The following is a 23,463-nucleotide window of genomic DNA, read 5'->3' as shown; positions in this document are numbered from 1 at the left end:
ACTATCCAACCTAAGAAGAACCTCCATGTCCCAATGAAGCCTATCTCTTCGGTGAGGGCTGAGAGAGAAGGGAGGACCACCCCAAATGCATTAGCAGGTGCCTTACGTCAGCGGACTGAGATGCGAAGGGGGGTCTGGCATGAGACTGGTCGCCCTCGAACCTCTTCTGCCCGACCCAAGGACAAAATAGATCTGGGTGATCAGTGCAAGCAAGAGCTGGGGGAACTTGTTCTGCAGAACATCCGAAGCCTCAGGTAATGCCAGGATGAGACACAGAGCGTTGGTAGCCTGGAGGGACAAGGACAGGAGAACAGCATTCAGCAGAGGATGGACAGCAGACACCCAAAAATATCCCCCCCAAACCTGGAACCAGGTGAGCCTTTCCTGCCTCACAGCGATGGACCACTAAGATGCTGCTAGGCAGAACCCCAGAGGCCAGTTGTTAAAATGCACACCCCCAGCAAGAAGCCCCCAGCTCCCATTCAAGAACAACCCAGGAGAGAGAAACTGAGTGGTTTCGTACCGCCATTGGCATTTGAGACTTGCTGTGTCGCCTGCTGGTGACTTCTGAACTGGGGTCTTCATCCTGGAGTCTTTTCAGGAGGGGTCTCAGCAGCTTGATGCTGCAGTACGGATCTGCGACCAAGGCCTTCCAAATTACCACGGCACTTCTGCAATTTTTTAAAACAGAATTTTTCCTTTTCTTAAAAAAGCCAGGCCTTCTATATTTCCTTTATATTGCACATGCATTAGCAAAGAAAGAAACTACTATTCCCCTTTTTGATAAGTAACTCGGGGCAGAAACCCCACTTAAATTCAGCTCTCCCCATTTCCACATCATGAAAACTCTGCACATTTGCATATACAATTTTGCCTCTTAAACATCTTTTGCAAAACAATCTCCCCTAATTTTATGTCTTTCTATGTTATTTCCACCAGTTCATACATTTGTGTGCCTACTTGGTGTGTGTGTGTGTGTGTGTGTGTGTGTATTATTTGACTGGAGAACGGCATTGAAAAATTCAGAATAGTGCAAATTTTGAAATATGACCGTTCTTGTTTTGGAAAGTGCAAATGATGTAAGCTCTCACTTAAAAGTGACCCAAACTGAATTTGTTCCCTGTCCCTCGCAACTGTCCAGAAGGTGTGTGTGTGTGGAGAAACTGGCATGGCTTCCACCTGAATCTTGAACAGAGGTTTGATCCACATTGCATACTGCTTTTCACAGCGTGGAACAAAGCCTCATTCCCACAGAGGAAGCAGCTTCCCGAGGGCAAAAAGTTGGCAACTCTACTTCAAAAACCTGGGAGATGCCACGGAGTTGGGAAATCACCATCCGTGGCTGATGGGCTGTGACCTGGCTTGGTGGGTCACAGGTTATGCAGGGCATCTGAGACGTCCTGAGATTTCCAGGCAAAATGGATCTATCCCCCCGTAACACACTCATCTCTTAAAGGCCCTTACTCATCGCAGTCCATCGAACAATCCAACAGGCTGTCTACCACGGGGTTCAGACGTTTGGTGGCAAGGTTGACCATGGCAGTAAGTGTCTCCTCTTTCGTGCGGGGGTCTGGGATCCTGGGGAGATGGTTGTAAATCTCCTTTACAATCATGTGCAGCTGGAAGAAGATAAAAGACCAGGATGAGAAAGTGGCAGACCTGAAAGAAAGCGAGGGATTTTGGGGGAATGATATATGACGAGATAAAAAAGATGTTCAAAGTGATTATACCCCTCCCCAAATAAAAACAAACAAAACAAAACTGAAGCTTTTGGGGTCAGAAGTTCCAAAAAGATGGTTAAGTTTTTTGTGTATGTAACTACAGCAGATAGGATTCTGTATGCACAGAAATGGAAAAACGAAGAAGTTACCAGCAGAAAAGAATGGACAAGCAAAGAATAGATCACCAAAGATGGCAGCTAAAATAAGAGAGCTTAACCATGACTGTTTTATGTTTAACGGAAGTCTTTTTAGGACTATTTGAATAAATATTATAACATCACAAATTCATGAACAGGATTCGAACTATGAGCAACGGGAATCATTAGAGATTATTGGGTTTTTTTTTGCTATGATACCAAAAAGTGAAGTTAGGGTGCAGCAGTGTGATAGAATAAAGAAACACCATGGAAAATGGGATGGAAAGTAGGAAAAAGAAAGGAAAATTTAGTATGTCTTGGAATTTTATGTGAAATTGTGATTTTTTTTTATAAAATATATTTTTTAAAAAATAGCAGGATGAGAAAGAAACAACTGTTTGTTTGTTTGTTTGTTTGTTTGAAAATGTGTATTTAGATTTTCAAAATAGCTTACAAAAGAGAACCACAAAAGAAATTTAAAACAGATCAAAGAGCCGGCTTAACTCATCTCTCCTGTTAACTTAGGAAGCTGCGCCCTAGGAATAGCAATGGTCCGTTGAGCTCAGTGTTGTCCACATTGTGTTTCCTTTGCACTGACATGAACAGGGTGGAATAATGTAATTAAAATACTGCCAAAGCAGACAGCGAGATGAAAAACATGGTGGTTGTTTTTTGGAAGCCAAACTGCAGCAGAATGGAAACAGAGGCGCAAACCACAGACGTTTGAAATCAATGCCTTCTTACATCCCCAGAAACAAGCAAATCCTACGTCCGAAGAGAATGTCTCATTTATAGGACACCTGCTCCCCCCTGCCTCCCTTTTGAGCCTTACGTCTTCCATGTCCATCCCGCATTCCTCAAGGAAGGAACTCAGCAGCACTGCTGCAGCCTGAGAGATGGCTCTGTCTTCCACGGTCAGGTTGTCAATTGCCTTCAACACAACGTCGTTGATCTGGCTGGGCGTGAGGTGCTCCCCAAAAGCCTGGCACAAAGAAGAGAGAAGAGGGAGTTTTCTTCTGCTCCACACTCTAAGGACCACTTTTCAGGAGTCCAAGGGCACCTTCACAAAGTGAAAGACATATCCACTCTGCTTTGCAGAGGGTTGGACTAGATGACCCTCAGGGTCCCTTCCAACTCTCCAATTCTGATTCTATTTATGTGTTTATTTAAGTATTGAAAGATTTCGCAACAAACAAAACTACGTCTCGGGTGGTGCCTTGCTATTTTCGAAAATTGGTTATGCCATTGGAACAAGAAGAGCTACAATCCAAAGTCAGACTAGAAACTAAGATAACTGTTCTTGCAGAAACAGAGAGGGCGAGTAAGAGTGGATATCAGTTACATAATCAATCAATGCCAAACGAAGTCAGATTTGCTGGGAACCTGCAGGCTGTGTGTTTATTTCTTCATATATGTCAAAAACATGCACCACAGTGTTGGCATAGTCCAGGCTTCCTCAACCTCGGCCCTCCAGATGTTTTGAGACCACAGTTCCCAGCATCCCTGGTCCTGCTAGCTAGGGATCATGGGAGTTGTAGGCCAAAAACATCTGGAGGGCCAAGGTTGAGGAAGCCTGGCCCAGTCCATTGGCTTGGCAGTGCAATGCATGGTTCTCTCTCCTCCCCATTTTATCCTCATGAGGTAGTTTAGACTGAGAGACTGTGAGTGACCCCATGAGTTTCCTGGCTGAGTGGGGATCTGAACCCTTCGGGTCAGACTCTCTAACCACTGCACCACACTGCCTCTTCTCGATCCAGCAAAGGTGATGCATGCAGGGAAGCAGCTCTCCTCACCGCAGGGGCCCATCAGATGCACAGCTAGGGCTACTCCACAATTCTCCTGCAGGATCCATTGGCCGGGCAGCTTGCAGCTTGTAATGCATACGGGTCTCTATCCAGGGCTGACAGTTGTGGCAACGCCTGAGTAGTTTGGGGTTGGGATCTATCTATCTATCTATCTATCTATCTATCTATCTATCTATCTATCATCTATCTATCATCTATCAATCATCTATCTATCTATCTATCTATCTATCTATCTACCATCTATCTATCTCACCTTTTGCGTAATGTGACCTTTCAAAATAAGTAGAATTTGGCATGCATTTTAGACCAACGGGCACTTGTCTTCGAAGGATTGATTCTAATACAATCCATTTCCATATGTTATTTACACTAATATATTCATTTTCTGGACACTTTTAGCTTGCACAATCCTTTTTGTACACACTGTTTGGCCGGGAAATGGCACTGAAAAACTCGAGGATGTGAGGATTTCAAAGGCGGCTTATGTTTCCGTTCTCATGTATTGTTTCAGTAAGCCTGCATTTGATAGCTTTGGCTTTCCATGTGGACTGCTCTGAATCTCTCCCTCACCCCCCAAAAGGCGCCTGAGGAGGTTGGTGGGGCAGGCCCCGTTTTCCCGGATGGACGAACCTCCGCTAACTGAGAGCTGGCTGCGGTCTCAGCAAGAAACAGTCCGAAAAGCCCCACCGACCTTTGCCACTTTGGAGATGTCGTTGTAGAAGATGGAGGGCCCAGGGATGAAGAAATCTTCTCGGAACCATTTGACCACGTTGCCTTTCCTGTTCTTATGCCTCATCTCCACCTTCTTCCCTAAACGGGGTCAGGGTTGGGGATAGGCATGCAAGAGAACACGGCATTAGGGCTCCCTGCACAAGACCTCCAGTTTCCCCACTGCGGACAACAAAAATATTCTCTATTTCACCTCAGAAATTGTAATTCAGAACTGGAAAAGGTTCGGAAGGGGGCAACCAAAAGGACTGGGGTGGTTGTGGAGCTCTATGGCCACAGCATTTGGGGGATTTTCCGTTGAGGAAAAGGAGACAACGTATGGCAAGGGGAAAGTGGAGGGAGAGAAAGCTTTTTCTCTCTCCCTCCTAACACGAGAACTCCGGGACATTCAATGAAGTTTCAGGGTGGTCCTTCTTCTTGCAGTGCACAGCTAAACTTTGGAACTCCCTGCCACAGGAGGTATTGATGCCCATGGACCAAGATGGCTTTCAAAGAAGGTGAGGTAAATTCATGGAAGAGAATTCATGGCTATTAGCCATGATGGCTCTGCTCTGTCTCCACGGTCAAAGGCAGCAATGCTTCTGAATGCCAGTTGCTGGAAACCCCAGGAGGGAAAGAGCTCTTGAGTTCAAATTCTGCTTGCTGCTTTCCCACAGGCATCTGGTCCACCCCCCGTGGGAACAGGATGCTGGACTGGGGTGGGCCACTGGTCTGATCCAGAAGGCATTTCTGATGTTCTGAAGCAGTGAATCCCTCCCCTCAGACTTCCCTCTCGTCTCCGGCCAACGGGGTGTTTGCGTTAGGCCAGTGCTGGCACGAATTCTGGCCCTCCTGAACTGCCCTCAGCCTCAGCAGCAGCCAGCATGGGCAACACTCAGGGACGATGGGAGCCTCTGTCGGGCTGCAGATCTCGCACCCTGCGGCTGAGAAGAAACCAACCATTTCGCAGCATCCCCCTCACCCATTTTGGCTATCATGATGTAATGGAGGTGGTACAAGGCCTCCGCTGACTGCAGGCCAATCTCCTTCACAATGTCTGCGATGTGAAGGGACAACAGCGCCACCAGCTGTCCAAGAAAGGGGAAATCGTGGGATATCTAGGAGGTGGAGAGAGAGAGAGAGAGATGGCACAGTCAGCCTTCATCCCACAGATGCAAACTTGCTATGTTATTATATATATATATACATATATATAAAACCTCTCATGCACAGATGCAGAATCAATTCAACACCCTGGCTGAAATTTTCCAAGAGGCATCCCTCTGTCTGAAGTTGGAAATACAGTAGCAAGATGAACTAAATGGGTTTCTTGGCGAACCCAGCAAAGGGATGGTTCTGTTCTTATGACCTACATAGGTCAGGAAGGGAATTTCCACACACAACCCTCATATTTGCTCGAGGGTTAAACCGATTAGCCCGATTCTGCCCTGGATATGCTTCCAGAAGGGTTTTTCCTGTGGGATCGGTGCTGTTTAGTACCACCAATTATTATTGTATTCACTTATGAATCACTTCCCTTGAGGCACGCAACTTATGCAAGTTTTAATTTAATTTTATTGCATTTACCTCTCAGCTTTTTCTCCAGGGAGCTCAAGGGGTTCCTCCTCCTCCTCCTCATTTAATCCCCACAACAATCCTGAGAGGTAGGCTAGGCCAAGAGGCAGTCACAGGCCCACAAGGTCACACTCAATGAGAGTCATTGCTGAGCGGAGGGATTTGAACCCGCGTCTCTCCCAGGTCTCAGGCCAACACTCTTAACTACTACACTACAGTGTCTTACACTGCATCCATAAGACATTATGTCAGTATAAATGCTAGCCTGTATCCTACCCTGTAACCTACCTCCATTGAATCTAGACTTACCCTTTCCGGAGAAAGTTAAAAACAAGTTAAAAACGAAAAGCCTATTGTAAACCACCCTGTGATCCTCATATGAAGAGCAATTTAATACATTATAAAATAATAATTATAATCTGAAATTGCAGAGTTAAGCCTTGGTCACTCACGTCAAAATCCAAATGCTCGGAGACGTATTTCATCAGGAAGCTGGTGCTCTTGACAGCTCTCTCCCTCTCATAGACTCTGGGGGAGTCAATCCAGCCATTTGTGTGCTGCGGGAGAGAAATCATCATCATCACATGGAAGGACAACCATTCATCTGGGTTTGCAAATTCACAAAGCTTCGGCAACTGGCTGGATCCATCATGCCGGGACCACAGAGGGGACAAATTCCAAAAAGGGGTTGTTTTGTAAAGGAGAAAGTTTGATGCAATTTGTTCTACTTCATTATTATTATTATTATTATTATTATTATTATTATTATTATTATTATTCTATACCCCACCTTTTTCCCAGTCCGAGGCAGCTTGCAAACAAAATGAGAACAATGTGAGATATAGAAAAAAGGAGCCATTACATGAAACACATTGAACATTAATAGAATTAGAAATTAATTGGCTCTTGGTTTGTTTTATTACGTATTGTGTGGCCTCATTTTGTATTTTCATGTTGTGAACTGCCCTGCGATCTGCCATTTGTGTGTGTGATAATTACAATAACACAACATGCACCTCACCACAGCCATAGTCATGGAGTGCAGGAAGCATCCTTGGACCAAACCCAGCCATTGATCCACCAACCTTGGTGATGGCCACAGGTAATGATGATTGGCAGTTGGCCCTTTGGGGATCCAGACAGAGAGTCTTTCCCCAGCCCCACCTGGAGATGCTGGGGATTGAACCTGGGACCTTGAGCATGCAAAACAGATGCTCTGCCCCTGAGCCATGGCCCATCCCCTAATGCCATCAGCAGAGGACAGATCTTTGAAAGGAAACGGACATGTGCCTTGCACAAGCATTCCTGGCATAACAGAGGCCCATTTCACCATCTGCATCCACAACCAGTGAGTTGGCCACAGATGCCCCTTGTGCCATAATTTCAACGGGGTCTGTCCTCCGGCATGGGAGCTGCTGCTCCCCCCTGTTCTGAGGTCTTGGGGGCTCCCTTACCACTAAAATATCTTCCAGCGTCTCCAGGGAGGGGGCCTCTGAAAGCAGGCTGGTCATCATGTTGAGACACGCAGTGACCGTCTGCTGATAGAAGTCCTGAAAGGAGAGAAGCAAAAGCAGTTAAAAGCTGAAGACCCCCGTGGAAATCCCATGTGCTCTGGAGCCTTCTAGTCCAGCATCCCCTTTCCAATGACCCAGTGGGACACCCGCAAGCAAGACGTGAGCTCAACAGCCCCCTCCTTCCTTGGAGGTTGTTAAGCAGAGGTTGGGTGGCCACCTGTCGCGATTCTATGGTTCTACTTCTGCAGCACCTCGGCTTCCCTATTCCTGGTTCTTGGACTCTTGGCCATGCTGAACGGGGCCAATGGCAGCACATCTGGAGAAGCACACATTCTTCAAAGAAAGAAAAGTCTTTTTGCAGCCCGTAGCCAGAATGAGAAAAGAGGGAAAGAGCCACCGGGGGGGGGGCAGGCTGTTGTGGTAAGACTTTATTTCTGTACCACCTGTCCTTTGCCCAGGTGAGGAAACACCTTTTAAATGGCACACAGAACCAAGAGAATCAGCAGATTCTGCTAGGGACCCAGTAGATTAGGGCTATTGCAATAGGGCAGCCTTGGCCACCAGCTGCTCAGCAGATTTGTAACAAAGCTTATGCAGGGGTTCAAACACAGCGCTCAAAGAGTCCTAAACATCAAATGTTCTTTGGCATATATGAAGAAAGCTTACAAGTCATAGGATGTATAGATACAGGGCTCCACACTGGGCTCCACTTCCTTGGGGTGTCCCAAACCATTTGGCCCTAACTATCATACAAATCTTCAGTGTTGTTGTTTATGGAGAAGGCCTTGTGGCAGCTGCCTCCCTGCAAGAAGAGAGGTTACAGGGAAGCAGGCAGAGGGCCTTCTCGGTGGTGGGGCCACCCTGTGGAACACCCTCCTATCAGATGTCAGAGAGATACACAATTATACTTCCTTCTGAATATATCTGAAGGCTGCCCTGCATAGGGAAGTTTAGAATATTTGATGTCTTGCTGTGTTTTAATTTGTTGGAAGCCGCCCAGAGTGGCTGGAGTCACCCAGTCAGGTGGGCAGCATATAAACAAGCAAGCAAACAAAATTAAATGCAGTGTAGGAGGGAGGAATGAGAATCACAAAATGCAGGCATGCAGGTATCATTCGTGGATGCATTCTAGCCAAAGGTTAAATGCAATAAATATTGAAACATCATTAAAATCAAAAATATACACCCAAAGTCTCTGGTTGTTACATCATTGTGATGGGCAGCGTTATTTGTCACTTCCATGGCTCTGACTCTTTGCCCTCAAATCCTTTAACCTGGCAACCCCATTTTCCTCCATTCCTATCCCTGGAAGAAGAAGGTCCACTCACCTGGCTCTGCGTTGTGTGCATCGAGCTGCCGGCTTTGAGCTTGGTCAGCTTCAAGGAGGGTAACGAAAAGACCTTCTTTATGCTTTTTTGGACTAGCTCCGACCTAAGCGGAGAATCCATAGGTGGCTTCAAGGCACTGAAGAGGAAAGAGAAAGAAGGGGGGAGGAAATGATCAGCACCCAGCAGTCCATAAACCTGGTGAGGAAACATGGACTGTGTCTGGCCAAGGGGTACAATTTCCGGGTATGGCAAGGGAGGTGCCGGGAATAGGTGGGGGGCAGTGACAAGCTGTAGGGGGGCGGAGAAGCAGCTCCCCGTACTTACGTCATGCAGCTGACGGTGATGATGGCGTGGTGAAGGACAGAAATAGAGAAAGAGCCCAGCGGCTCCTCTTCGATGACTTCCTGTTGTGGGGAAGCACACAGCATGTCAGAGAACTGGAGGCTCCATCCCTGCCGCCGCCACACCAAGCCCTGAACTGTGCTCTCTATCCAGCCCAGCCCACTTTACAACTTCTTTGCAATTGGCAAGTGGGTCCTCCTAGGGGAGAAGAGTGGGCTTCCTGGATCTGGGGATCAGATCCATCTTTCACCTGGACAGAGCTCCACCTCATAAGAACATAAGACCAGCCTTCTGGACCAGGCCTATGGCCCGTCTAGGCCAGCATCCTGTTCTCACAGCGGCCAACCAGGGAGCAGAACAGGAGCACAAGAGCCCTCTCCCCGCCTGTGGCTTCCAGCAACTGATATTCAGAAACATGGCTTCCTTCCGCTGTGGAGGCAGAACATAGCAATCATGGCTAGAGCTACAGCCCTCTCCTCCTGGGAAAACCTAGCCTCTTTTACTTAGGCGCTGGTTACATCCTGCTGAGGATGTCACAATGTAGGACTGCCTTTCAAGAGGGTTTGGAGCAGAGCGTGACCACCCAGAAATTGTTTGGGGCCAGATGCTTAGAAACTGCCACCCTGATATTTCACCAGAGCTAGACCTACACAGCTATTTTAAAAAATGCTCTAGAAAAACCCCAGGAGATTTCCCTCCTCCTCCTCCTCTTCCTCTTTTTACTCACAATTATGCAGATGGTGAGCTCTGCTTTGTGTGGAAAGATGATGTTTACCACATGCGTTTGCACGAGTGCCTTGGTTGTTAGAATTGCTGTCTTCATGAGGCTCTTTTTTAGAGCCTCGTCCTAAAAGGAGAAGGGAATTTATAAAATTGAGATTCAATCAAAATCACAAGGAAACATAAAACCACACTGACCCTAACCCTAATTCTAATTCTAATCCTTACCCTAACACTAACCCAGTCCTAAAACCAACCCTAAGCCTAACCCAGAAATGGTCTTGTTAGATAGTAAAATTCATATTAAATTGCTGTTTTAGGGGTTGTTTTTAAAAGTCTGGAACAGATTAATCCATTTTTCATTACTTTCTATGGGAAAAAACAACCTCAGATATGCTGATGACACAACCTTGATGGCAGAAAGTGAGGAGGAATTGAAGAACCTTTCAATGAGGGTGAAAGAGAAGAGCACAAAATATGGTCTGAAGCTCAACATCAAAAAAACAAGGATCATGGCCACTGGTCCCATCACCTCCTGGCAAATAGAAGGGGAAGAAATGGAGGCAGTGAGAGATTTTAATTTCTTGGGTTCCATGATCACTGAAGATGGTGACAGCAGTCACGAAATTAAAAGACTCCTGCTTCTTGGGAGAAAATCAATGACAAACCTAGACAGCATCTTAAATAGCAGAGACATCACCAGCCAACAAAGGTCCGTATAGTTAAAGCTATGGTTTCCCCAGTAGTGATGTATGGAAGTGAGAGCTGGACCATCAAGAAGGCTGATCGCCGAATAACTGATGCTTTTGAATTATGGTGCTGGAGGAGACTCTTGAGAGTCCCATGGACTGCAAGAAGATCGAATCTATCCATTCTTAAGGAAATCAGCCCTGAGTGCTCACTGGAAGGACAGATCCTGAAGTTGAGGCTCCAAGTACTTTGGCATACTCATGAGAAGAGAAGACTCCCTGGAAAAGCCCCTGATGTTGGGAAAGATGGAGGGCACAAGGAGAAGGGGACAACAGAGGATGAGATGGTTGGACAGTGTTCTCGAAGCTACCAACATGAGTCTGGCCGAACTGCGGGAGGCAGTGGAAGACAGGTGTGCCTGGTGTGCTCTGGTCCACGGGGTCACGAAGAGTCAGACACGACTAAACAACAACAATGGGGAAGCGCTCCTTGGTTTTGGAACGCTTTGGTTTTAGAACGGATTTCCATAATGGATTAAGTTTGAGAACCAGGGTACCACTGTAATACCCAATTTGGATCTAGTTGTGGAGTCAGTATACACCACAATCTACAACCCTTCCGTGGATGAAGCCAGACTCTGCCCTAGGGCACAGTCTGAAGGCGTGTGGTGCAAGGACCTTGACGGAGCTCACGAGGTCTCCTCAGAGCCAGGGATGGTGACCACTGGGGAAGGGGTTGCACACCTCCTGGAGTCTTATGAGAGGAGAAAGGCAGGATATACCGTATTTTTCCATGTATGACTCCAAATTAAGAAAAGGGGGGGGGTTGCCCAGAGTTGTTCAGCTTTTTTAAGGGGGGATTCAAACATCTACGCTGCCACTCGCACACGTCACAAAACCCACCTATCCTCTGTCCCCTCGCCGGCAGAAACCACCAATCGCCTGCCCATTTGCCACAGCGACAGCCAATCAACACCACCCCTTACCGCACCCACCAGTAACACGCACAATAGCTGCTGAAAATCTCCGGCTTGCAGCGGCAACCAATCCCATGTCCCCCCTATGCACTATCCGTGTAGAAGATGACCTCCATTCGTAAACATCATTTTAAAATAAAAAACTACCTTGTCTTATACACAAAAAGTACAGTATTTTTTATAATAATATTTATTAAATTTTCAAAAGTCACAACAAAAACATACATAAAGGAAAAATACAAAACTACAGAAACAAAACATTTTACAAAAATAAAAACAAAGATATTCTATTATTAAAAATATCAGCTTTCTTCACATCTTTAACTGGACTTCCCCCTGTTTCCCCTTATTGCGTCCCTTACTAAATATTTTACGTAACTTTCCAATTTAAATCTATCACATCTTTTTAAAAATGATCTTTCAAAAAAGAAAAACTTTTTCTAAATTAATTCTAAATTCTATACTCTCCTAACATTCAAATCATTTAATTCTAATTATATAAATGACAGCCTATCCTTTTTCTTCAAAACACCTAATTTTAAATCTTACAATATTCTTTTAAATACGATTTAAATTTTCCCCATTCTTTCTCCACCGCTTCGTCTCTCTGGTCACAGATTCTCCCGGTCATTTCTGCAGGCTCCATATACTCCAACATCTTCATCTGCCATTGTTCAATTGCAGCTAATTCTTCCAATTTCCAGTTCTTAGCTATTAAAACTCTTGCTGCTGTTGTGGCATACACACAAAAAAGTACAGTATAGCCAAGAGAACAGACAGCAGGAGTCCGTGGGGAAAGGAGAGCCATACCTTCCTGGTGTTCTGGAATTGGTATAGGAGCTCTGCCACAATGAACTCGATGAAGCGCAGCAGGTCTTCTTGCCGTGCCCCAAGAGCCATCTGCCCGTAGCAAAGCATGACAGTGATACTGGCATTCTTCTCCTCTGTATTCTGGAGGGAAAGGGAGGGCAAAGTGAGTCTGGGAACCTTAATCGCAATAGGAGGCAATTCACCACTTAGTTGGGACCTTTTAGCAGCTAATAGTAGTCAGTAAGTTGTTGTGCAGACTTACAAAATTCCTAATTTTTTTTCCTCCAGGAAACTCAACCTGCTGGCAAGCCAGGGCTCCCCCATCCTATATTTGTGCATCGGGTTCTTCCTGCCTAAATGTAGAACCTGGCATTTGACCCTATTGAATTTCGGTTTGTTAGTTTGGGCCCAGTAATCCAAAGGTTATCTTGAATCCTGATTCTGTCTTCCGCGACATTGGCTACCCTTCCCAGTTTGGTGTCATCTGCAAATTTGATGAGTGTCCCCTCAATTCCTTCATCCAAGTCATTTATTAAAAAAACGTTTTTAATAAATGGGCCCAGGACAGAACCCTGTGACACCCCACTGGTCACTTTTTTCCAGGATGACGAGGGACCATGAAGGAGTTATCTTTGGGTTCAACCAGTGAGAAAGTGAAGGACAGTGTAGGGTAGACTGACCACTGGTGCTCTTTTCCAAGGGAGGTGCTTTTTAAAAATTAAAATGAACCGGGTGGATCTTCTCCATAGCGAGGGTTGGAAAATTTCCTTTGTCATTTCCCAACTCACAGAAAAAATCCAGGGGCAACACACTCCTGGGTTTCCTTCCTCTTGGCTCCTTTGAACAAATCATAGCTAATATCAACCATTGTTTGGGGCGTTTGAAGTAACACTTGATGGAAGTTAACTGAAAATGGAAAGAAAAAGTTCTGATCTCCTTCCAGCTGGGTTGGAGGAGAAGTGGAGAGTCAGAGGTACATGGCCCCAAGGACCCCTCAGGTTATGGAACTGTTAGATCTGCACGCAGTTACTATGCCTTTGTAATAATTTGCCTTATTTACAAATATAGGGAGGTGAACACAGACAGTGATGCTCAACTACGCTTTGCTTCAAGTAGACCGGTTGAAATGAATGGGTCTAACTGAGTCATGTTCATTAAATTCAATGGGTCTACTCTAAAACATAGTGGAATGTGGCCAGCAGGCACTCCCATAAGGCAGATGAACCCGTGCCCGAGAGCGACTTTGACAACTCCCCTGCCCTGGATGCACCCCATTTTTTAAAGCTGATTGCAGATGGAACCTCTCCCCTCTTTCTCTCTGCCTCTCCCAACCTGCAGACTGCCTTCTCTCTTGGGTTTTGCTCCCTGCCCTCAGTGGGAGAGGTGTCCCCCTCTTCCAGACTCTGAGAGATTCTTCATTCAAAACTTTCTGACAGCGGAACACTGTTGTGGACTCTCCTTCGTTGGAGGTTGGAGGACCATCTGTCAGGGATGAGATTCTTACATTGCAGGGGGTTGGACTAGATGACCCTTGGGGTCCCTTCCAACTCTACAACTCTGTAATTCTATCTTCTATGGTAACCAGGAGACAACCCCCCTCCCACCAAAATTAGCTTCCACTATTGAAGAAATGCCAACCAACCATCTGACAACCAACCTAAAAACGGGAGTCGGTGTACTTTTGGGATGACCAATGGTTTCTAACGAATCCGTTTGACTGACTGACTGAGCAAGGGATCAGACCAGATCTAGGATCTGGAGCCACAGGGACAGGACTGCTGGAGCCCCCTTCAGAAGGGCGACTGAGACATACCCACAGAGGAAGTTTTCTGGCCTTCCATACTGAGAGGATTAGCAGATCCAATGGCTTTTTGTGGAGAGGTAAGCATCACATCCCTTGAAAAAGAGCATATTTTGAAATGGAGCAGGATTCATTCTCTTCCAACGCAGCTCTGTTTTTCTAGATCAGGCATCCCCAAACACGGCCCTCCAGATATTTTGGGACTACAACTCCCATCATCCCTAGCTAACAGGACCAGTGGTGAGGGATGGTGGGAATCGTAGTCCCAAAACATCTGTAGGGCCCAGTTTGGGGGTGCCTGTTCTAGATAATAGGAACCCAGAGGCTGTTTCATATGCTTTGGTGTGGATGTAAATAGCAGCTAATGACATAATCTGCCAGGATCTTCTCAACCTGGTGCCCTTCAGATATTGTTGTGCTTCATCTCCCATCGTGTCTAACCATTGGCCATGCTGTCTGGGGCTGATGGGAGTTCCATTTCAAAACACACGGATCGGGAAGGGGCACCAGGTTGGGGATGGCTGACCTACACTCTTGCAATACTCCTCCCTCATTTGACACCCTTACCTCAGACATCTCAATCTTCCTTGCAATGGCTGCATGGCCAAAATCCCTCAGTGCCATCAGCATTTGAGATAAATGGAAGTACGAAGCCACGCCAACAGCCTCAGAGATTCCCTGGGGAGAACGATGCATGTGTTAAAAGAAAGAAAACTGCTCCTTTTCCCTTATGGGGCACCCAAGAGCCCATAGGGTCCTTCTGTAGGTTATCTATCACTAGGAGAAATTAACAGAGGCCAGCCAGAGAATATTGAGAAGCAAAGCAGCTAGTAAGCCTGATCTTTATTAACTGTTGCAACAGGGTGCTCACAACCACACGCAGGAAGCAGGGGGCACCCCGAGCAATGACACGCAAGCCCTTATATAGACATTTTGAAATTGCCCACCCTGGAGCCCAAGACCACCTCCCCCCATACATACATCAGAGAAGGGGCGCTCTACAACAGAATCCTGTCTGACACAAAACCTGTTGATGGGGTTAAAGGTAAAGGGTCCCCTGACCATTAGGTCCAGTCGCGGACGACTCTGGGGTTACAGCGCTCATCTCGCTTTACTGGCTGAGGGAGCCAGCGTTTGTCCGCAGACAGCTTCCGGGTCATGTGGCATGACTAAGCCACTTCTGGCGAAACCTTCCCACCGGAGTGGTACCTATTTATCTACTTGCACTTTGATGTGCTTTCGAACTGCTAGGTGGGCAGGAACTGAGACCAAACAACGGGAGCCCAACCCCATCGCGGGGATTCAAACCGCCGACCTTCTGATCGGCAAGCCCTAGGCTCTGTGCTTTAACCCACAGCACCACCCGCGTCCCATTACTTACTTGTCGTACATAAAAGCTAATTGCATTTCATGCGTCATGTTCTTTCCTGCCCCATAAATGCCCTGTGCTCGCCCCCCCCCCAGCTCCTTGGCAGGTGTCCTGGCCTGGTCCAGAGGAGGAGTCCCCAGGGAACAGCAGGCCAGAGACTGCAGCGCCACAGATTGCTCCAAGGACGGACTGAGACCCTTTCAGACTCTGCTTCTGGCCCACCTCACCTGGGCTCCACACCTGCCACTTCTGCAGGTCTGTAACCCTTTGGGCTTTTAGAGCCACAACGCACTGGAGCTCAGTTCCGGCACCTCTCAGATGGGCACCATTGCCATTATAAGAGAACAAGGGAGACGTTCATGGTGACTTCCAGCCCCTCTTTTTCTGGAAAAATAGCACTGCCTGGGACTTGATGGGAACACACAAATTCTCTCACCTCTCTGACTGTTTCCTCTTCCAGAGGCAACTTCAGAAGTAAGTGCAGGTACTGGTGGACTGTCTCTTTGCTCCTGGAATCCCGTAGTTTGAGTCCGTAGTATCTATAGAGGGCATTCTAGGGGTTGGGGAAGGTTTCCGTGAGTCACAGTGAGGAGACCCCGCCAGTTGCATAAAACGCTTGTCGAAAACCAAAGCATTTCAATATGACCTGCTGAAAATGACAGGTAATGCTAAAAAACAGTAATAATAATAATAATAATAATAATAATAATAATAATAATAATAATAATAGATTGCAAGTATTAGATTGCAATTTGACACATAGTTTACTTACCACACAAAACTAAATTATATTAATTTAACCACAATATCTTCTGAATTCCCAAGTCATGTTACAACTCTTTAAAGGTAAAGGGACCCCTGACAGTTAAGTCCAGTCGCTGACGATTTTGGGGTTGTGCCGCTCATCTCGCTTTACTGGCCGAGGGAGCTGGCGTACAGCTTCCAGGTTATGTGGCCAGCATGACTAAGCCGCTTCTGGCAAAACCAGAACACCGCACGGAAACACCGTTTACCTTCCCTCCGGAGTGGTACCTATTTATCTACTTGCACTTTGATGTGCTTTCGAACTCTTTAGTACCCCTCATTTGAGAAATTTGAAAGTTGAAAAGTTCAACATGTCCTAATTGCTCTGCCTCCACTGCTGGAGACAGGAATTCTTCTGAATACCAGTTGCTGGAAACCACTGGAAGGGGGGAGGCCTCTGTGTTCGAATTCTGCTCTCAAGTTTCGCATGGGCATCTGATTGGCCATTATGAGATAAGGATGCTGGACTGTGCAGGCAGCTGGTCTTACCCAGCAGGCTCGTCTTTCATTCTTACGACACACTTTTGTCCTAGATGCACTAACCATAGGTTCTTCCCACTTTTTAAGAAAACTAATACCTGCACCTGCAGCCTCTTATGGGTCTCCCCACCCACCCTGCATGACTGAAATTGGGAGAGGGTGTTCTCTTTTGTGGCACCCCATCTATGGCACAGTTGTTGGTTGCCAAGAGAGAGAGGAAACCTGAGCAGCAGGTTGCGTTCAGACGACCTCCTTGTATTCTCTGCGGGGACAGCCAAAGAGGCAGAGTTGGTCCACCTGAGGGAGGGAGGGAGATTGCCAAATGCTCTGCTCCTCTCTTTCCCCAAAAGACCTCCTGGAGCTCAGAAGAAACCTGAGTTCCGTCTGCACCAGACATTAGAAGCATCCTCGTGCCCCATGAATGTTCTTGCTTCCCCCACAGAACCCTAGGAACCGTTGTTCAAAGCTTCTTAAAATATTGGCGTTAGATCAGGGTTTCCCAAACTTGGGTCTCCAGCTGTTTTTGCACTACAACTCCCATCACCTCTAGCTAGCAGGACCAGTGGGCAGGGACGATGGGAACTGTAGTTCAAAAACAGCTGGAGACCAGATTATTACGGCCCTATCTAGCTTGTCCCTCAGGGCCTGAGTGTGCTAAGCAGGAGTGGTGGGATGACCTCCCACGCTCCTTGAAGAAAATGTTTTGTTGGAAGTTCACCCTTCCAGCAGGAGGTCATTCCGGGTTAACGGTGTTCATGCTCAAATCCAATAACCAAAAGAGGGAAAGGTGGAGCTTTTGCCTGCTGGTGCTTACTGAGGAAGCCTGCACTCTGATTGGCTTGGTAGTTCTGAGGGAGCTTTGCCTCTGAATGTTTCGTTCAGTGTCTCCCTGCTATGTACAAGGCCTATGCTAAGAAAGAAAGTCAAACTTCTCTGTTCTTCTTTCCTCTGAAGAAGTGTGCATGCACACGAAAGCTCATACCAAGAACAAACTCAGTTGGTCTCTAAGGTGCTACTGGAAAGAATTTTTTTATTTTGTTTCGACTATGGCAGACCAACACGGCTACCTACCTGTAACTTCTTTCCTCAGTTTGTATGCTGCCCCCCCCCCCTGGAGTCATCTCTGATTCTCAGGACTTACCTTTTCGTGTCCAGCCTTGGAGGTCTTCTGCTGGGCTGCTCTTAGGCTGGAGGCAGCTGAATCTTGGGACAAGGTTGTCGATTTTCTCCGGGGACTGGAGGTCGGCTTCTAAAGTCGGAAAGAAAAGGAAATAAAATTAAGAAAAGTGTCATTTTTTGTGTCTAGAGTACAGTTGCCATTTATTTGCCAAATGTCTTCTCTTAAAAAAATATAGACTTCTTGCAAAAATCATTTGGAGTAAAATCTATAGCAGTCAATTCTTTCTTTTTTTAAGTAACACTCAAAAAAAGATGAAATAAAGCCTCTGTACTGTGAGGAACACCATTCATTTAAAGCACTTTGTTTCCTGCCATAAAACAACAGAACCTAGGCATTGTGGCTATTCTTTTTATTATCATTTATTAAATTTCTGTACTGCCCTTCATCCGAAGATCACAGGGCGGTTTACAATATAAAAACACAACGGCAGTTTTCTATTTAAGTTGCATTATAGTCCAAAGGCTGTTCATCAGGAAATAAGGATTTGTTTTAAGGTTTTCATGTGTGCTAAAACTCATTCTGTTGTTTTTTTTAATTGTTTAACCACATCAGATAACAAACATGGATACATATGCTATAATGTTATTGTTTTAGTTAAATAAATTGTTATTAGAGAAATGATTATTTTTCTCCTTCCAATAAAGTACAGCAGAAAAGTTGTCCAAATACACTTATTAAACCTCACAATAATTTCATAATTATCTGCCTATGCATTTCTAACAGTATAACCAAATCAGTAGTTTTGGATATAACTGTAAAAACTACTCTGAAAATTTATTATTCCCAAAATGAAACCTTCATCTGGTTGTAAATATAGAATGTAAAAATATATATTTAAACCAAGTCTTACTGGCTAGTGATTTGAATTGAATTCAGTCAAATCCACCCTGCATCACACACACCTGGGGAGCTGGCTGGAGGTGTCTGAGGATGGTATCTAAAATTTCTCTCTCATCCATCAACTCCAAAGATTCTCTGAGTGTCCTGCCTCTCGGGATCTTCTTCCCCATCCACAAATACCTGAAGTTTTCATCTGAGAGTTCTTGAGAAAGAGAGAGAGAGAGAGAGAGAGGTGAGTAAATGAGGCGGAGGAGAGCGAAAGGTAAGTTCTTTGTCAGGGGGCTTCCAGTTGCTCCTTCCAGGTGGGATTCAGTGGCACTTCGGCAGAGTCAGGCCGCTCGGTTAAAGCGACTTGCACAACGAACCTACTTCCCGCTCCCCAACCGACTCCAAATCGGACATTTTTCGTGATGGGAAAAGTGACAGGGAAACTAGAATGGAAAGTGGGAGCTAGCAATTGTTTGTCTCATCTCCCTGCGAACGAATCGCTGACCTCATTCAGCATCCCCACAAACCTTGGCAAATGCATCAGGATGAAGGTTCAGGAAGCAGGTCATCGGGACGGAGCCGCAGAACAGCCGCATCTGCTTGGTTCCTCGGACCGGCAATGGCAGCCCCAAAGGGTGTCTGTACCATGTCATCTCTGCATGCTGGCGTCTATTGTATTGGGCTAAACTTTCAGGGGAGGGGTCTTTCTGGGGTGGCCGAGGGTCATTTCCAGCCCTCATCAGGGACCTCCTAATGAAAGAGCTCCCCACGGATCCTGGTACTACTTAGTCGTTGCTCTTCACTGTAAACCACTGTATACAGTGGTACCTCGGGTTACATGAGAGCCAGTGTGGTGTAGTGGTTAAGAGCGGTAGACTCGTAATCTGGTGAACTGGGTTCGCGTCTCCACTCCTCCACATGCAGCTGCTGGGTGACCTTGAGCTAGTCACACTTCTCTGAAGTCTCTCAGCCCCACTCACCTCACAGAGTGTTTGTTGTGGGGGAGGAAGGGAAAGGAGAATGTTAGCCGCTTTGAGACTCCTTCGGGTAGTGAAAAGCGGGATATCAAATCCAAACTCTTCTTCTTCTTCTTCTTCATATGCTTCAGGTTACAGACGCCGCTAACCCAGAAATAATGCTTCAGCTTAAGAACAGTTTCAGGAATTCAGGAATTAAGTACAGGAATTAAGAACAGTTTCAGGAATTCAGGAATTAAGTACGTAACCAGAGGTACCACTGTATTTCAAATTGATGCCTTACTTCTGTCCATGCACATCAGACCAGGTTGGTGAAGCTACCTTGTATCTTCATTTGGAAGCAGGTCTATTTCAAATAAAGCATGCCATTCTGGAGAATCACTGAACCAATTTTTGCTCTTCACTGTAAACTACTGTATATTCAGAATTACAAGACACTTCCTGCACATTGTGGCATGGAGCATGTGTGAACGTTCCATGCACCCTGGCCTTCTGCTAACACTTGGGCTTCCCCCACCCTCTCTTCTCCCCATATGCCCCCCAAGCACCCCCTAATTGGCTCAGGGGTAGGCAGGCGAACCCCCCAGAACAAAGCATGCAGGGGGAAGGAGCGGGTAAGTTGTCCCGCCAGGAAAGCAGAAATGTCTGAGCTAAGGTAGCAATCTGCTTAGCGCTGTGTTGGATCCGTCCCCCTTTCATCAAACTGGGGGAAATTGTCTTTGGTGGTTTCTGGAAAGTGCAGATAGGGGATACATGCCGCATGTGAACAGGCATCACAGAACGGTAGCGTTTGAAGGGACCTGTGGGGTCACCTAGTCCAGCCCCCAGCAATGCAGACCAGAACAGGGGCAGCCACCCGGAAGTCCCTGCTCCATGTTACACGCCTCTTTAAAAAGAGGGGTGGGGTGGGGTAGGTGGGACTTGCGCCCAGAGATAAAGGAAACCAACAGAGACACCGGCCTTGTATGGTGCAGGCCTTGCCAAGGGGAACCCGAAAGGGATCTGGTTCTGCCTACTCACCTGGGAACACCGGCCCAGAATCCTCGAGGCTCTTCTTTTTAGGCTGGGACAAGCCCCGCTGCTGCTTTGCGCTGGGCTGGCGCTGTACTATCTCTGGGAAGACAACTGGAGCGGGCTGAGATTTCCTCCGGGCCTCTGCAGGTGATGGGGAGGGCTTCACCAGCATGGGCAAGAGTTGAGAGGTTCGCTGCCCAGCTGGATCCAGGGCGACACCATGATGCACATTAGATGGCTGGGCCTCCTGCTTCTCCCGCTGCCCCTGGTTGCTCTCCTGGATGTTCTCAACACTTTCCTGCTCCTTCTTTTTCAGGCCCCGGAGCTTCTTCAGGAAGGAGGACATCCTGCAAGAGAGGAAATAAATGGCCCCCTGGTTGGTTTGCTCATTTGGAACCCCTTTGGACCCCCCCTTCCTTTCACCACTTGAGTTGTAGCAAGCAATCCCTCCCTAGAAGAGTAGAAGAAGAGTTTGGATTTGATATCCCGCTTTATCACTACCCGAAGGAGTCTCAAAGCGGCTAACACCAGCCTGCACGCCAACCCAATCTCCGTGGTGCGAGATTCCATGGGTTCCAGGCATTCACCCAGCCTTGGTGTTTCCTTTTGGGAGACTGTGGTGTCTTGAGGATCTATGGTTTATTTACACATCTATGCGACCTGAGCCTACGATGGAGGGGTTCACAGCATCGACACCCCAAGAGGGTCTTGCGTCTCCCATAGTCGCAGAGTGTCAGGCTGGAGGAACTTTCTCCCTCCCCCGGTGGCAGCAAGAAGAAGGTGATTGGGTTGGTGTGCAACAATGGGTAGGAACTGCTTGCTGCCACTCAAGTGGTGAAAGGAAAGGCACTTTGCATATGATCAGAGGCCTCCTCGCCTTCATTAGTTCCCCTGTCCCAAGTCTGAGATTCTTTAGGGCTGAAAACACATTCTGGGACTAAGCGACCACAACCCCTGGGGCGAATTGAATCCAAACTTTATGGAATCTCACTATCATGGTGGGCTGTTATTTGGCCAACCCCACAATTTATTTTATTCCTTTAGGGAACACAATACACCACCCTTCATCGAAAAAAAATGAAGCCAGGGCAGTTCAGTAATAATCTGTCAGAATGAAGGTTAGCAACCAGAGGCCGCCAGTTTGAATGAGCAGGAGTTGTTTTACCTGATATTCTCTTCACCTCTTTGTGATCCGTAATCTTCAGAGGGCAAAAGGAAATTAAAAACTCTCTGGTAAGGTGGCTCCTCCTCACCAGCGTTGCTAGGGGTCCCCAAACCCCTGGAGACATGAGGTCACAGCATTATTTATGGCAACATCAGGGGTGATGTCAGCGGAAAGGAGACCTCTTGCTCACCTGGCCTGGGACAATGGGCCAGGTATGGGCAGGTTTGGCCTCCAAGATTCACTGCGGCCTCCACTGGGTTTTGGTGAATCCCAAAGCCAGTAAGATTTTTCAGCCAAGCAGGTGGAGGCAATATTATTATTATATTTATTAGAGTAAAGTAAATTCAGCAAATTTCTATGACACCCTTCATCCGAGGATCATATGCTTGTTTCATCTCCACACTCTAACTCAGGGGTAGGCAACCTAAGGCCCGGGTGCTGGATGCGGCCCAATCTGGCCTGCGCACTGCCCAGGAATCCGTGTGTTTTTACATGAGTAGAATGTGTGTTTTTATTTAAAATGCATCTCTGGGTTATTTGTGAGGCATAGGAATTCCAGTTACAGGTGGGTAGCCGTGTTAGTCTGCCATAGTCAAAACAAAATAGAAAATTCTTTCCAGTAGCACCTTAGGGACCAACTGAGTTTGTTCTTGGTATGAGCTTTCGTGTGCATGCACACTTCTTCAGATACACTGAAACAGAAGTCACCAGATCCTTAAATATAGTGAGGGAGTGGGGAGGGGTATTACTCAGGTTTACCACAGCTATCAGCCAATCACCCATTCCCTCCACCCTTCTGAGTAATACCCCTCCCCACTCCCTCACTATATTTAAGGATCTGGTGACTTCTGTTTCAGTGTATCTGAAGAAGTGTGCATGCACACGAAAGCTCATACCAAGAACAAACTCAGTTGGTCTCTAAGGTGCTACTGGAAAGAATTTTCTATTTTGTTTCGCATAGGAATTCGTTCATCCCCCCCCCAAAAAAATATAGTCTGGCTCACCTTATGGTCTGTGGGACGGTGGACTGGCTCATGGCTGAAAAACATTGCTGACCCCTGCTCTAAGTTATGGGTGGCCTTCCTCTCTTGCCAGCATTGTATATTGGGGGGGGGGGGGAATGCATCGATTGAAATTATTATTAGAATTATTATATATTTATTTTCCTGACGATGAAAATAAAACAAGCAAAAAACATTGGGGGCAGGCGGGAAAATCTACAATTAAAAAGCAATTAAACACTGATAGAATTACAACTGTGAGTTGTCGTTTAGTCGTATCTGACTCTTTGTGACCCCATGGACCAGAGCACGCCAGGCACTTCCACTGCCTCCTGCAGTTTGGTCAAACTCATGTTGGTAGCTTCAAGAACACTGTCCAACCATCTCATCCTCTGTCATCCCCTTCTCCTTGTGCCCTCCATCTTTCCCAACATCAGGGTCTTTTCCAGGGAGTCTTCTCTTCTCATGAGGTGGCCAAAGTACTGGAGCCTCAACTTCAGGATCTATCCTTCTAGTGA

The 23,463-nt window shown here is 46.6% G+C and overlaps 1 protein-coding gene across 1 annotated transcript in view; it reads right to left on the bottom strand.

Moving 5' to 3' along the window:
• LOC117055264 (maestro heat-like repeat family member 5) overlaps positions 1-22,980 on the bottom strand; it is a 32,575-nt gene extending 9,595 nt beyond the window's left edge. Inside the window, exons 1-18 of the mRNA XM_033164720.1 lie at positions 22,949-22,980; positions 20,786-21,126; positions 18,863-19,002; positions 17,922-18,029; positions 15,933-16,049; positions 14,695-14,805; positions 12,327-12,467; positions 9,858-9,977; positions 9,113-9,192; positions 8,789-8,924; positions 7,401-7,496; positions 6,399-6,503; positions 5,354-5,489; positions 4,355-4,473; positions 2,691-2,840; positions 1,465-1,619; positions 524-671; positions 107-288 (exon numbers count right to left, since the gene is read on the bottom strand). Of these exons, the coding sequence (XP_033020611.1) occupies positions 107-288; positions 524-671; positions 1,465-1,619; positions 2,691-2,840; positions 4,355-4,473; positions 5,354-5,489; positions 6,399-6,503; positions 7,401-7,496; positions 8,789-8,924; positions 9,113-9,192; positions 9,858-9,977; positions 12,327-12,467; positions 14,695-14,805; positions 15,933-16,049; positions 17,922-18,029; positions 18,863-19,002; positions 20,786-21,126; positions 22,949-22,980 (2,417 nt within the window). The remainder of the gene's footprint in view (positions 1-106; positions 289-523; positions 672-1,464; positions 1,620-2,690; positions 2,841-4,354; positions 4,474-5,353; positions 5,490-6,398; positions 6,504-7,400; positions 7,497-8,788; positions 8,925-9,112; positions 9,193-9,857; positions 9,978-12,326; positions 12,468-14,694; positions 14,806-15,932; positions 16,050-17,921; positions 18,030-18,862; positions 19,003-20,785; positions 21,127-22,948) is intronic.
• Positions 22,981-23,463: the final 483 nt, after the last annotated feature.

The sequence above is a fragment of the Lacerta agilis genome, chromosome 11 (genome assembly GCF_009819535.1).
Source record: "Lacerta agilis isolate rLacAgi1 chromosome 11, rLacAgi1.pri, whole genome shotgun sequence".
Classification (NCBI taxonomy): domain Eukaryota; kingdom Metazoa; phylum Chordata; class Lepidosauria; order Squamata; family Lacertidae; genus Lacerta; species Lacerta agilis.
Note: the sequence above shows the minus strand (reverse complement) of the source record. Positions and strands in the feature narration are given on the sequence as shown.